General features: G+C 36.1%; 1 protein-coding gene across 1 annotated transcript in view; it reads left to right on the top strand.

Moving 5' to 3' along the window:
• The first annotated feature begins 488 nt into the window (after positions 1 to 488).
• Ubr3 (Ubr3 ubiquitin ligase) overlaps positions 489 to 16,246 on the top strand; it is a 72,680-nt gene continuing 56,922 nt past the window's right edge. Inside the window, exons 1-8 of the mRNA XM_066295638.1 lie at positions 489 to 1,230; positions 12,839 to 13,052; positions 13,158 to 13,422; positions 13,479 to 13,706; positions 13,758 to 14,031; positions 15,342 to 15,521; positions 15,577 to 15,803; positions 15,979 to 16,137. Coding sequence (XP_066151735.1) covers positions 1,002 to 1,230; positions 12,839 to 13,052; positions 13,158 to 13,422; positions 13,479 to 13,706; positions 13,758 to 14,031; positions 15,342 to 15,521; positions 15,577 to 15,803; positions 15,979 to 16,137 — 1,776 coding nt within the window. The 5' untranslated portion in view covers positions 489 to 1,001. The remainder of the gene's footprint in view (positions 1,231 to 12,838; positions 13,053 to 13,157; positions 13,423 to 13,478; positions 13,707 to 13,757; positions 14,032 to 15,341; positions 15,522 to 15,576; positions 15,804 to 15,978; positions 16,138 to 16,246) is intronic.

A 16,246-nucleotide genomic window follows, 5' to 3' on the forward strand; every position in this document is an offset into this window, starting at 1 on the left:
ATTTGCAATGCAATTATTATATACATTTTTCTTCAAAATTATTCTGGAAAAGAGAATAAAAGAGACAGAAAAATAAAACTGTTGCTTTACTTTAACAGAAGGTTCCCGATGGTCGGATTAATTTTTGATTTGTTAGGCCTCATTTATAGTTTCTAGTCTAGTATAAACACAGAGAAGTAATATCTCAATCAAAAAAGAATTAAGGTAACGCATGTGTTAGCTGAAATAAAGACAAGGATTTCTTGAAATGTTAAATCGATTTGAAAGTCAAAAACCAAAACCAAAAATCAGTCTTGGTATTGATTAAATATTATCGGATTCGAATATTTCCTTAATTTTTGTTCCATGTATAATATTAAATATCGTTAAGCTAATCCGTCTATTTTATCGGTACCTAGTTCATGACGAACACTCTACCGCAGTTCTGAATGATTCTAAGACACTATTGCTGTCCTTCCGTGTCATTAACATGGGTGTTTGGCGGATAGACCGCCGTCGACTCAACAGACACTCCTCGACGGTACGAACAATTCATTTCTTCTTGTTTCGCTTCGTTACGTTTGCTTGGCTTCGATGACTTGTTTTTCAACTTCAGCAGCTGAGATTCAAGAACGTAGGCCGTTGGTAAGCAGCGTATAAAGACCACATTGGCTTGAACGTGCGGTAAAGTTCTATGACTTGAAGAGTGAACTCTGAAGAAACGGAGGAAAGAGACGACTATCGTGGTCAACCGATTCAAGGCGAGGAGAGTTGATGTTCCAATTTTAGATCAATTTCCTGGTTTGCGTTAGTTGAATTCTCCATTGAATGCCAACCATTTTTCTTCTTGAACGTATTAGTTTCCTTCGGATTCGCGAGAATTTCAACGGAAATGTCGGGGACAGAGTGTGTTGACTGTTGTGAGAAGGCGAAAAAGTGAATCGCCACGAGTGTTTTGTTTTTTGCGTCATTTTGACCGGGATTTTTCGAGTGTTTCGGTGACATGACAATTTAACACAAAAATGGCCTCAACGTCAAATTTCCAGGCAAAAGTACTCATGTCTAAGGGGAAGAGGGCCACTGCCGCATACATCCATGCGGATTGTGCCGCCGAGCGAAACCCCCAACATCTCAAAGAAGTTTTGGATAATCTACTAAACCCCATCAAACCCATAGACGAATGGGAGACCATCGACTGGTGCAAATGGCTCATGGCTGGGGGGCGAACTCCTGATGAATTTGCAAGCACAGGTAGGCTTCCATATAAAATTCTGAATTACCAACTGTGTGGCCTGTATTAACCTTGTCAGTGGCCTTCACTAAGCACCAATTGAGTCACCTCCAAATTTAAATACAATTTAAGCATTTTATCTTAAGTTTGAAGCCCAAACTTTGAGATGGTATTGATGAGTCTGTTATTAGAATGGCCTGAATATTTAGGCCTTGAATTGAAATGAGCTTAGATACTTGCATTTCATTGCATAATGCAGGACATGATATGGTATTAATTTTTAAATCATTTTTTAAAATTTTTTGTCTATCTGGAGGTTAACGTTTGTTCTAGTGATTGTCAGATATAGCCTTGGATGTATTTAATCTTAATTGAATATATCATACTCCAATTTTCTGCTTCATTGCTATTTACCTACTATAGCACATACTCTCTTAGTCAAACTCCAAATACCTGTCAATTTGCTTAATAGTTTTGAGATCTATCACCTACATCTAGACACTTAAAATAAGATTTTCCTCAGATTGACACACCTGAATTGTAAATTGACACTTGCTCAGAAGTATTTTTTGATCTGGTTTTGTAATGGTTTAATGAAATTGTCAAACTTTGCAAAACTGTTTAATGTCATCAAATCATGTTAATATGTAGCCAATCACCTTTAAGACGGCTAGTGCCTATGAATTCAGCTTAACTAATAGTATCAGTTTTATGTCGTCAATAAATCACTTTTCCAAATTAAACAGTCTTGTATTAATTTAATATTTAAACAAATTTTATGTTAAATATGATAAAATTAACTTTTGTCTAGTATTTCATTTTGACATCTTGAGATGAAAGTACAAACATAGCAATAATCGTTGCCTCATGATTAAATCAAATATCATCAAATTTTTAAAATTTCATGAATTTGCAATAGACATTTTCTGAGGTATTGCTTAACTGAATTTTCAACTTTTCATTAAATCTGTACTATAATTAATGTCGAAAGGAAAAAGTTTTAGCCAGAAAGCTGTTTTGTCAAAAAAATACATTGTAAGTTAAAGAAACCCAGTTGACTAAAAATGGTAGGTTATTTAAGCTGAGTTCTTGAATGATGGTTTAAACTCTGTTCTAGTAAACTTAACCCTTGATCCTTATATACTAAGAATACACCTAAAAGAAGAAAAAACCTAAAAATGTATGTATGTCAAAATTTATAATAGGCAGGTTTAGCTGAATCAAACTTAAGTCATGACTCAACATTTTGACCTCTGAGTACTTAGGTAACCTGAGTTGATTTCAAAAACAGTAAGAGATAATTTAGGATTTTGTGAAAGGACCTATAACTTGATATAAAAAGACCATTTAGAGGGTCATCACCTTAGTTACTACTTGAGTAAGCACTATTTTTAGAATCAATGTCAAATTTGATATAAAAATTCTTCTAAAGCTGTGTAAAATTCAGTAAGACAAAGCCCCTTTTTTTCTCAAGCAATGATGTTACTAGTTATGTTTTCTCAATACAACTTCTTCTATCATCTTCAACAGAAACTTATAATGCATTTCAATGGATACTTAATACATACTTAATTCAGACGTCTTGAAATCATGTAATGTGTGAAATATTTTTATTTAGACATGTCAAACAGTCAATTGCAGGGGTTCTACTAGTACTTATCTCAGTAAATTGTCCTTGACTGAAATAGGATCTACTTGAGGATCTATCTCCCATCGGTCCAAACACGATTCATATGCAGACAGACTTTCAATAAGCAAAGTGCAACCATACACATACAATCCCAGAACCATTTACATAAATCGAACGTTTAACCGTACGGGATTAATAATTTCAATATGATATTATTCAAGTTACGTCACAATCTAGTTCCATATGTATTTTTCTATTAAAATTATGCAATTGGTATGACTTGGAATATTTAATGGAAGTAAACAAGAACTCGATGGCGGTTACGCTATCTAAGAAGTGACCCTGAGTGAAGAATTTTTCTTCATTCGAGCTTTGTCTTCCTGAAATTGTAAATAACAAATTCCTGGGGCATTCGTATACGGCTTGTTTGTTTTTTTTTTTCCTTAGAATTACCTTGGAAAGGACAAAAATGTTTTGCAGAAATCTGCTGTAATTTCAACATTGTGGTACCTTCCTCCTTCCTACTACAGGTGTAATGTTTCTAAAAGTGGCCCCTGTATTTTAATTTTAATACTTTTCAACAACTTGCGAATTCTCAAGTAATTCCTACAGGAACTTTTGTAGTTTTTGAATGTCATCCTTCACAGACTTGATTTCAAGTGAAATGTAGCAGAGTTGGAAAGAGGTTTTTTTGTTTTAAATCGTTTAGAAATTTAAAGGATATTTCATGTGATATGGGCTATCCCAATTTTTTAATCTATTTTCAAGGTAAAGGGATTGAGATATGACAGTTTTGGTATCTTTACATAAAATAGAGCATTAAACACTATGTAGAAAACCAATATTGAGCGTTTTAAAATTCGGTATAAGCGCCTAGATACTGATTCTAAAACAAGTTCTCGTAATAAGTTTGAACTAAAGTCATTTTATCGTCATAGATGTGTGATGTACTGAAGGCACAATCTGTGTAAAATATAATAAGATTTTATGGTGGCTTTATTTCTTCAGATTTTGTACTGCATTTGCCGAAAAAAGAAAACAAAACTGTCAAAAGTAATGCTACAGCCAACCCTTCTAAATTAGGTCATTGGTTTTACCCAGTTGGGTACACACTGTCATAGTCATGGTACGTCATTCCAACTTGTCTAAAAATCTTGGTTATACTATAGAAAGTAGATGTTTTCCACGCAATGTTTGACAGTGAGGGTGACTGAATTTGACAAACGAATAAGGTTAGAAATTCTACAAATGTCAAATTTTATACGACGTACATTGAATTCTTAACCTTACTTTTTCAGTTACTTAGGAGTTAAATCTGAATATTTTTTTATAAGTTGAAATAACCTATTGTACAGGGTGTTATATGTTCCAATTTTTCCTCAACATATATGCGGATTTTATGTTAATATGATTAAAAAAATCCCATTTGCACAAATAGCTTAGGAACCTGCTCTTTAATACCTAGTTAGGAAACGGGAGCTGTCAGTTAAGAATTAACTGACCAAGTAATTTGAAGATGAAGAATTTTTCAAACTAAAATCAAAGGGGACCGAAATATCCACTATTATAAATACCATAGAAATACCTCTAAATATTTGGGAAAAAGTTTACCGGTCAGGTATTTTCAATAAAAATTATTAATTATGTATTTGAGCATATTTAAAAATATCTTTAATTTATACCCTTGATACGTTCTTGCAGCTTTTTCTGAACTCTTAGCAGTTCGTGAAAGATTTATATGCAATTTAACTTTTTTAATGAAACAGGTTGATTGTAAATCAAACCGTTATTGTTTAGCAATTTTTTCAGATTTATGTTTTAATTAACTTTAAAAATTAAAAGTTCTTTCGTTTTTTGGGGGTTTCACAAAAGGTTGAGGTAAATGTAAGTTTCGTCGCAAAATAACAGGTGATTAGATAAGTGTATAACTTTGGTGAGGCAGTTGCTACAATTACATTCTCAGAAGGTCGGAATATAGTGGGATTTAATAGTAGTAGCGAAACTGGTGCCACTAGTTGCGGTCACACAAATCATGCAGTGATCGTTTAGTGGATGTTGTCAGTCATGGCATTGAAATTTGAACCCCTCGATTTGGTTTTCCCCGAAGAATTTGTAAATTTCTAACCTTTTATACTATAATTTTTCACATTTTAAATCCGCAAATTTATACAATCTGTCTCAGACAAGGATGAACTGCATGGGGCTCTCGGAAAGGGTAACAGATAGGAAATCGCTTAAAATAAGGAAAAGTTGCTCAATTTAAAACATAAATAATATTTTTTTCAACTAGCTGAATTCCGAAAGGTTGCGGAGATGTCCGGAAAAAAATGAATTTTTTCTTTTCTTGCAAGTAACATTTATATGGTCAAAATTAGAGGAGTGAAAGCTTTACATTGTCAAGACACTGCTTTGAGGACTTCTTAGCTGCGTTGCCAGTAAGATCTTACTTTCGGAAATAAATTGTTAAACTTTTGATTTTCATATAGGTGCAACATCAAATATTTACGTTTTTAAAATCGTCATAAAATTGCTTTTTCAGACATCTGTTGCGTTCGGTATTTTTCCAAGAAACACCATGAGTCACAGCTATTAAAACGTTTTTTGATAAACCAGCTATGATTTTAACTTATAACAATGACATGCAGTAAATAAATAATTGATACGGAATCGTCAAAAATGCTTTAAAGGCGTAAAACCTTAAATTTAATAATTAATACTTGCTTGTGCATGTTCCTAAAATCGATGCGAAATAAGAAAAAAAATAATTTTGTTTTTAATAACAACAATGCGGCTAAATTTGGGTCGAATGGAAGTTTTGAATTATGACAAATGTTCAAATAAATCAAAATTTTTCAAACGTAAATATGTTTTTTTCAATTCCGAAACTAAAATTCTGTTTAGCATTTCCGGGGTGGTCGTGCCGAACCCCTCTGCTACACATATTTGTAATCGTTCGTTGTTTTCAAAACTTTGAATGTAAATTTTGTTTTTTTTTTATATATATATATAAATTCAGGGGAAAAAATCTAACGGAGTCATGCTTGCAGATCACGCGGGCCACAATACGTCACTACGAGTTCCAATAAATCTCTCTGGAAACTGCTCAGTCATTTCCATAGCATTGATTTATTTACCGTGTATCACTGTTATAAATCAAAATCGTTGCCGACTTATCGAAAACTGTTTTAATGGCCATAGACGTGCTGAGAAAATACCGAATGTGATGATGCACGACCGAAAAGAAAATTTTATAACAATTTCAAATATGCAAATGTTCCATATTGCGCCTATGTGAAGGTCAAAAGTTAAACGATTTATGTCTGGAAGAAGTTCTCAAAAGAGCGTCTTGATGAAATAAAACTTTCCCTCCTCCAACCACAACCACGCGAGTTTGTTGCTAAAAATGAAAATTTGCTTTAAACAATGCAACTTTTTACCAATTAAATCGAAACTCACAGCGACGACTTCGCATTTATCACCCTCGCCGAGGCCCCCGCGTAGTTCGTCCCCATCTGGGACAGCCTGTATATTCAAGTAAAAAAGATGCTACTTGGTGATGGTGACGCGAGGTCGAAACGTCAGATATGTAAAATGTTACGTAGATTTTACGGGCAAAGAACGAAGAAAGATGTTGACACCGATCGAACGAGCGTTAGGGCCGATCTCGCAAAATTTTCGATTTCGTTGAGCGACGGCGAGAAGCCCGAACTTGGGCCACTCTGTACGCGCGCTCGCATGCTCGGGACAGTCCCCGCAGTACTGCGAGATTTATTGTGATTGTCTTTCAGGATTTAGTAAGGGGTTTAAACGTGCCTTTTTATGTGGGGTTCATACGTTGTTTAACGATGGAATATTTGGACGAACCAAATCTGAACCAAACGTTCAGTGGCGCTCGCGCCCATCAGTCAAATCCCGAAATAATTACCACCATTCGCAGGAAGGCTCTTAATTGCCCCGGTGGCAACCGGTTTGAATTATGTTTAATTACATAACCAGAGCCGCGATGGCCAGCAGCTGGAATAAATTGACGACCATTGCGATTTCATTATGCTGACTTATGTTCCCGTGCTGATCGCTGATGACCGGTGGAAGTGCACTTGTTCGCTCGTTTCCTTCCTTAAGCATCGCACTTCCACCAGCATAATGATATTATTCCTTCCTCAGAACTTTCGTGGCCTTTAACACCTGTATGTCCATAAAAAAAAAAAAGAAGCAGATTCCTCTTCATCTGATGCCCGGAGCATTCAAAAGTACCAGCAGTAGTTACTTTTCCTTTCGTCAGTCAGTGGACTTGGGCTAGAGCATTGACCTTGCCAAAAAAACGTGGTGCTGATGGTTGCTCGTGTTGGGTAAACAAACTTGGCTCCTTTGACCAGGCCACACGATGGGAGCTTCTCATTCAATCAATTTTTATTACCCATCATGCAGGTAGTTAAGGTCTGACATATTGATGTATTGTTCGGGCAATCTCCTTTATAGCAGCTTTTCAATTCGAATAATAACTCAAAATCCTTTTGAATTCTCTTGATCGTATCAATTATTGCACTATTTTCTTCTTGCCGTGCTGGACCGACACCTACGGTATATTAGAAGCAAGAAAGTGTTTGTACGAACCGGGCCGGTTACTTTCCCTTTTCGTACATGCCATTATTTTCTGGTCATGGGCAGGTAGAGCGAGATATGTCATGTCCGCGATGTAGGTTACGAAAATTCCTCCATTTCGACTACCTGCTAAATAGGGCTTTGTCAGTGAGGGTGTCTGCCCGTCGAGTTTGCACGACTATGCCGATGATTCTGCAAATTTCGATAGTGAAGCACCATTGTTTCTATCTAAAGCCGTTTCTCAGGAGAAATTCTTGCGTTACGAATTTCAACAACTGAATACATTTTCGACGTTGAATACATAAACGTCGAATTCACAGTCGGCTTCCTAGTGAATTCGCGTCAACGATCACGGTTTTTGGGCGTGCACACACGTTTGTACTTTCGGATATTTTCCGTGAGATTTGATATCTCACACCTGGCTCCTCGTCATCTCGAATCGTTCCCTCGGTATCACGCCGTTTCATGGAATAATCTCGATGGCGTCAGTGAAGAGAATAGATCATTGAGATTTATCAATTTGGTTTTTACAACACATCGCGCGATTCGACGGGGCCCATTGACTGTTCGAGATCGAATTTGGCTCATCATCGAACGGCTCAGGTGCTTTAAAAACGCGCGAGGTTTTCCGAAGTGGAACTCGGCAATTGTGTGGATCATTTCAGTGAAACGTTGTTAAATTGCCAGATTTGAGTAGTACGGATAATTAAATACGAAAGCGTGACATCACGACGAAGTACCCAACTGTCGAGCAATAAGCTGTAATGCAGCGTCTAGAAAAACGGGTGAAGCCATAACTCGGTTATTTATTAACGGATTTTGACGAATTCACCATCGTCAATTAAGTCATCAAATATCAAATAAAATGGTATTTTTCAGATTACTAAGCAACGGCAAAGTACATTTTTCTCAACTTCAGTTGCCAACTTCGGAGTTTCAAATGGGACTTAATTTTTTTGCATTTTTTGCGAGAAAACACTTTTCGGAATCTGAATTTGTATGACAAGTCAACGTTACAACAATTTTAAACTGAAGAAATAAAAAAAAATTATTTGTTAATATAATAACATAATTGTTAATATACAGGGTTCGCCATTGCTCCGGCCTTGGTACCTGGTGTCTTTGTATAAACATCAATATGAAATGTTTAGTACAGTACTAATTTGTATCGGAAAGCTGCATGATTTAATAATATTTTTGTTTATACAGAGTGTTCCGTTTTCGCTGGGCAGCATAAAGTCATAATTTTTTAAATAGCAACCCATAATTTTTTTTATGCCATTTCATGGAACCTCAATTTAGAAGGAAAATACATTAAACATTTTTTAAATTGGTTGCGGCGTTGCCATATTAGAGAATTTTTTTTTAATTCAGCATCAAAAAAAAATTATCACAAAACTTGTGTTTTTTGAAATTTGTTGTTGTAAAGTAGTAAATGAAAGTCAGAGGTACTTAAAAACTTTAAAACACTTTTTTAATGCACCATACTTTTTTTGTATAAGATCGCTAATTTGCAAATTTTACAAATTGCTGAAACTCGTTTTTTTTTAATGGTACCCATGATTTTTTTCAAGTCTTTCTAATGTAGTTTTTAATTCTCTATTAATTTGCAATAACATCTTTTCGTCTAAAATTTACAGTTATGGAGATATTTACAAAATTTCAATGAAATTGCAACAGGCATTATCATAATCTAACAGATTTATTCTAGTAGGCTTTGCTTCTATTTAACAAAAGCATAAATTACTTATTTCATTTAGTTGTCATATTACCTGTCACTACCTTCTAATGTGGCAACGCCGCAACCAATTAAAAAAATGTTTAATGTATTTTCCTTCTAAATTAAGGTTCCATCAAATGGCATAAAAGAAATTATGGGTTGCTATTTAAAAAATTATGACTTTATGCTGCCCAGCGAAAACGGAACACTCTGTATAAACAAAAATATTATTAAATCATGCAGCTTTCCGATACAAATTAGTACTGTACTAAACATTTCATATTGATGTTTATACAAAGACACCAGGTACCAAGGCCGGAGCAATGGCGAACCCTGTATAAAAACATACGTTGGCTTAAATATTACAAACAGAATTTTCCTTCTGCATCTAATGACGTATTTGTCAAAATTGGCACTTAACAACTGTCGCCAATAACAACATTAATAACTGTTTTTGTTGCACTGAAGAACTACAATAACCGCCCTTGCAGCATAACTGCTCACAGAAGCTTACGAGGAAGAACGGTGTGGTTCCAATAGTTACGGGCGGCTTCATGTCGTCCCTTCTCGCTGGGTGTGTCACACGGGCACCACTGGTCCGTGGCGCCAGGCGTCTTCGCCTAAGACGATACAATAGAATGAGATGGAATGAAATGCACGTGATCACAGAACATCGCAGATGGTCCCATTACGATGTAGGTGACTGCGCAACTCGTATTGCCCAAATGAATTAACGTGTCATGTGTCATGAAATTTAGAAAAATATTTTCTATCGAAAAATGCAATAAAAGTATGGAGTTCTATTTAAAATTCCGAAATTGACACCCGAAGCAGAAGAACTTGACACTGGAAGATTTACTGTAGTGTTACTTAACAGCCTGAAAAGTATAATTTTATTTGGTTTTTAGTCCATCAAAATATATTCATAAATAGCTAAGTCATAGCTCCGCTCGTTTTTATGAGGTACCCTGTACATGTACCTACAGAGTGTCTCGTAAGTCGACGATACCCCTCGAACGGTGGACAGGCAACTTAAAATGGCATATATCTCGGCTATTATCAACTTACGTGCTAAGGCGAGTTGAGTTAAATCGACTTATTTCGAGTTGACATATCCACCCTTTGGGCGACAACGTTGACTTACGGGACGTCCTGAACAGAGTAACGTAAACATCCAAAATAAAGATGTCCGATATGGAGATTTTGTCAATGGTAATGGATGCAGACTTGATCAAACGGAGAAAAGTTGTGGATTCAAAGGAGAATTTTCGCGTTTGCCACTAGATCTTCAAAGTTATCTTTGAATATCCAGTTATTTCGAAAGAAAATCTTGGAGCCGTAGAGTCACCGAAGTAGTGGAAAACTGAGCATAAATGTGTCTCTCTCTACTTTGGAGAACTGAAAAGTCCTGTAGGCGAAGCAATGGACAGATTTCCCAAGTTGTTCGTTAGGTGAAGCATCTCTGACACTTCTTTCAGACTCAAAGGAACAATGGTTCGGTTGAGAGTGTAACCTTAATGAGCGCCTCGCCATACTGCAGGGATGATAGAGTGCGTTTCCACTGTCTCACTGATGATTGATTACAATTGTATGGGCTTGCTTTGGTACTAAATTGAATTATATGTATTGGGTGCCGAATTAACTGAGAATGTACGAGGTCATCTATTATATATTGACCAAACGGCTGCGGGACTTATTTGGAAACAACTCTTCACCTAGTATTTCAGTTACACACGATATACGAGAAACCTAATAGACGCGGTCTAACCAGAATTAATCAGAATGAACTAGAACTAAACTCAGTTATCCAGCATTTTCTTCCATTTCGTCGATTTAACTTGATCCTGAATTTGTTTCGCTATTATTGCATTAATTCCTTTCCAAGGCTAAATTCGTCATAAGATTTGTACCGAGTGTTGTCTCAAATTTACGAGAATAAACGAGTAACAAGAATAAACAAGTAAATTGTGTTTCAGTCGACGGCATATTTGTTAAAAATGTCTTCCATGCTTTTTTAGAATATTTTACCGTTTAACACGATTTAATTAAATCTTGTAGAGCAGATGCATAGAGAGCAGGCTACAGGGCTAGAATATTAGATTGCGGACTACCCATTGCGTTTATGAAAAAGTGTGAGCGAGGGAGTGAATTTTGATTGAACTAATACCAATGTAAGTAGTCAAGGCTCATAAATTCTGTTAGGATCATGGCTCTTATCCGAGCTCTCATCCGAATAACGATGGTAATATACGAGTACTCCTAGCGTATCGTACGTTGCTTGAAACTCGATTTATATAATTTTTTCTTTTTCATATATTGAGCGAATTACGCCACTGAAATTCAAACTTAATCCAATTAACCTGTTTTCTTCGAAAGACTGCTGCGATTTTTAGTTCTACTTAAAATGCCTTAAAACGCCATGAAATAATGAATCGCGTCCTTAATGAAAATTTAGAGCACCGGCCAGGGTCACCTAGGTGTTCATGCTAGACCACGTCAAGTGTATCGGTCTGTGGATTTTAGATAGACAGAAATTAAATCATTAAATTCTGCAAGATTATAAATTGCCCAGTGCTTTGGCTTAAATTAACATCCTATAATCCCCCCAACTTATTCACGGCCATTATTTCTTGTAAAGCGTGAGCAATTGAAGTCTTCATCTCGATCCTTATCAGTTCCGACCAGTAGGTTACTAAATTAATTCAAAATTATATTACAGATTGGGCGTGTTAGATTATAATATATCAGATACGATAAAGAATAATTTAATTTATACCCTCTAGACACATTTGAATGTAGCAACAACGTAATAAAACATCGAAATTGAAGAGCCTTGACCTATTAGGTTATTGGTCACAGGGTCGTTTAACTTAGTTCATATTACATATTACAGCTTTATCGGCCATCCAATCTGCAACAGTGCAATGGCGAGAAGCTTAACCGGAGGAAGCGAAGCATGCACTGTAAACACAGCTATTACTTGCTGGTAAAGATCTCATAAGGTCCTTTACCATAAAGCAATGGAATTATTATTAAGATGTATTTACCGTGGCAGAATCCAGGACGTAATGTTAAAAATCGAACCAGGTTTCGCAACCGCAGAAATGAAAAATATTCAACGATTCCAGTAGTTTTTCAAGCAGATGCAATTAAAAGCTGAATGTTATCTGACTGAAGAATTTGGGTTAATGAAATACAATTATTCCATCGGTGCATTGGAAAATAAGCTACTGAGTACACCACTGAGTTTTCCCTGGTGAAAACGCCCAAGTTTCCTTTAGAATAGCCGTTAGGTCCTTATAATAATCGGAATCACGTCGTCTTTTTGGTAATTTGTACTCAAATTTCTATAATTCAAGATATTTTCTCTTTGAAATTTCCCTTTTTTTTTCTTTCACAATTAAAGCTGTAAAAATATTAAAACGTGTAATGTGAAGCGAAGCGCTGGAAAAAATCCACTATGACAACTGAGTGGCATGTCAGACTGACGTCGAAAGGACTATCTAACTGAAGGATGAATTATCAAATTAATATGTGTTCCCTTTGCAACCACCGACTTCCCTCCTAGGCGTGGGGCACTCCTTGCACCTTTGGGACGTCTGGGTTTGATATTCACACTGACGAATACTGTTTTTTAGATCATTTTCGTTGTGTACATATAATTTTTTTGTTGCAGTACGAGCCTATGATAACGCAACCACATGCGGTTTAGTATGGACTCCCAACTTCGTAGCCTATCGATGCCGTACTTGCGGCATATCACCCTGTATGTCCCTGTGCACAGAATGCTTCAAAAAAGGCAACCACCATAGGCACGACTTCAACATGTTTTTGTCCCAAGCCGGAGGAGCGTGCGATTGCGGCGACACTTCTGTTATGAAGGAAACTGGGTATGTGTATACTAACAATTTGAGTAAACACAGTTGTTTTTGCTTTCCGTCAACACGGTTTTTTTTTTACTTAATTTTCCACAGTTTACAAAGATTATTTACTAGATTTTGTGATCGACATGGTCCCAACAAAGCCTCGAGTAAAGGTTCAGCTCCCACAGACCTAATGTGCGTGGCAGAAGCGATGATGCCTCGAATCATCTTAAGGCTGATTCAACATTTGAGGGAATTCAGCTCTCTTAAACCTGCACCTGATGCCTACAAAACAGCTATTAGAGACGCAGACGCGTATATAACCATGCTTCTGGACTTCAATAACATGGGAGGGCTGATGCGGAGGGTTATGACCTCTGCTTTAACTAACCCCACTGTATGATTTCCCATGGCACCAATTTTTCCTTGATTAATTCTTTTGTTTTTGCATAGAAATACAAAGTTTTGAACGAGATTCCGGAAGTAGTAGATTCAGAATATGCTCAGTATCTGCTCGATTCAAAAAGAGTGTATGAGGAAGCTTTGATGTCTCTACCAAATCCTGATCCGGACATCAATGAAGATTTGAGGGATTGTCCTTCACTACAACGAAACTTGGTACACAAAACATTTTTGGAGGAATTGGTGTTTTGGACTGTAAAGTTCGAGTTCCCTCAAAAGGTTTTTTGAACCCTTATCCTCTGATGAAACGCTCTACGAAGCAAATTTTAGATCGTTTGTTTGCTTCTAAACATGCTGCCCGATCCAGACTATAAGGAGGCCCTCACTAGAGCTTTTGTGTTGCACTACAGTCGCATCAGCATTATGCTCGAAAACAGTGGTGACCCGGACACTTTGAGTAATCGAGTTGTTCACGTCAGTGTACAATTGTTTAGTAATGAAAGCTTAGCGTTGCGCATGACGGAACAGCTCAGTTTGCTGCACGTGATGGTGGTCAGTTTAAAAAGTATGATGAGGAAGATACTCATTAGAAATACTTTACATTGTGAGTATTAATTATTTAACACGTTGCAGTTTGTGGGCGGATTTTGTGTTGACCAAAATTTTTCCAGTCAATTTTGAAATTATGTATCAAAGTGAAACAAAAAATTAACTCTAAAAAAATGCGGAAAGAAGAAACTTATGAAAGTTAATATTTGACAAACTCAGTAAATCTTATAAATGTGTTTAGAAGTTGACCTTTGCAGGAAAAAGAGAAACAAAGGTTAAAATCAAAATTAAAAGATTTAATCAAAATCGTTCTTTAAAAGGCCTTTATTCATTAAAGAACTTGAAAAAAAGTAGTAAATAAGAAATATTTGAAAATGTACACGGATCTTGTTGAAATCTTGTACTTTGCTTCTGATTATTCTATATAAACCAAATGGAAATGTCTAAGGGTTTTCTTTTTGCGAATTGATAAGATCGCACTGAATGGGCGAAATAAAAACCATATAAGAATAGTATAGATTGTAGGTCTTTAGTTTAATCCAATCAGGGTGTATCCTCATGATGTTATATATGCACCCCGTAAAAATGGTTTTATGTAAATAATTTTTGGTACGCCTATTTATATATGGGAAAAAATAATTTAAATAAACCATTTTTACAGGGAGTCAATAAAATAAGTTCCATTGGAATGTTCATAGAACACTGAAGGAAAAATGTTTCTATTCTTTTTAGGTACAAAGAGTTTAAGAATCACATAATGTTTACATTTTAACCATAAAATCTATCGAACCCAAAAAATCTGTTTAAATGCACTATATTTAGTTGTGCTGCTACTTCGGGAGGTATCAAAATGAAATAAACACGTCGTAGCGTTACCAATCTCAAAACATATTCTTTTGGTTATCCGGAGAAATGATTGTATTTACGATTCCTTTTATACTGAACTTTTTTGGTTATAATGATGCTTTTAATCATTGGTTAAATTTACGAAACATAGTTCACTAACGCCCTATATGTATGTGTATGTGTATATACGTACGTCTTCATTTATTGGCTTATTTAGAATTGGTGAATGTGCACACACACACACACACACGTATATCTTTATATCAGTTCAGAAACTATCTAAATTCTCGACTGATTAAAATTGTGTCACGTGAAGGGGGCCCTTTAGGGGTTTGTAGAGAGTATTTACTTGAACGATTTTGGATTTATAGTCTGTAAACTGTGATGGCGGTTAGAGACACCGAAGGCTACACATTTTGAATTTGCCGACAGTTTAGACGATTGGTTAATTAGCATTAATGCGCGTATTCATCGATTCTAAATTGATTGATACTATTAAATTATTTCTGTCATTTCCAGATCAAGACGAAAACTGGCACAATGTGGTGGATTGTGCAAAGTCAGTGATGAAAGACCACTGTTACTGGCCGCTAGTCTCAGATTTAAACAACGTACTCTCGCATAGGCCTGTAGCCTTGAAATTCATGGCTGATGACACCTTATTAGAGATGTGGTTCGCTTTTTTAGCAATGTTCCAAGGTATCATCAATTTAACGCATTTCTTCCTCCACATTTCTGAATCGATCATTTCCAGGCATGAACGTAAACCAAAGAGAACTGAATCAACACATTGAATTCGAACCCAATACTTATTACGCAGCTTTCAGTGCTGAACTAGAAGCCAGTGCATATCCGATGTGGGCCCTAGTAACTCATTTAACTGATCAGTCTACCGCTCGTTTGACTAGAAGAGTTTTAAACGCTTGTATTAAAGAGTGGTTCGATTGGTTGAGTGTTACCGGATATAAAGGCCCTATAGTGGTATGTAGGAGTCTTCTATTTGCTGTCTATGTATTAAATGGATCTTGGCACTTTTGTAAATGTTCTCTATACGGGTAAAAGAGAGTTAGATAAAAAAGAGATTACAGATGAGACACATTTAATTCATGGATGAGTTATATTTGACTCGAATGTTTCTGATAATAGTTCGTTTCAGGAGGATAGTATGCAAGTCTCGTTTCATTTGCCGTTACATCGGTATTTGGCGGTGTTTTTATGCCAAGGAGTTGCCAAGCAGGGGATCAGGATAGAGGAGATTCTACCCTCCAGTGATACGTTGCTGTCACTACTCATTATGCATCCGTTGCGAGTTCAGGTGAGTTTTAATTATTGGGAAAAATGAATGAGAGAGAGAGAGAGAGAGAGAGGTAGAGAGGTGTGAGCGGATATTTATATTTATGTAAACATAGTGTAAGTCGTTGACT

This window comes from Euwallacea fornicatus, chromosome 23 (genome assembly GCF_040115645.1).
Source record: "Euwallacea fornicatus isolate EFF26 chromosome 23, ASM4011564v1, whole genome shotgun sequence".
Classification (NCBI taxonomy): Eukaryota; Metazoa; Arthropoda; class Insecta; order Coleoptera; family Curculionidae; genus Euwallacea; species Euwallacea fornicatus.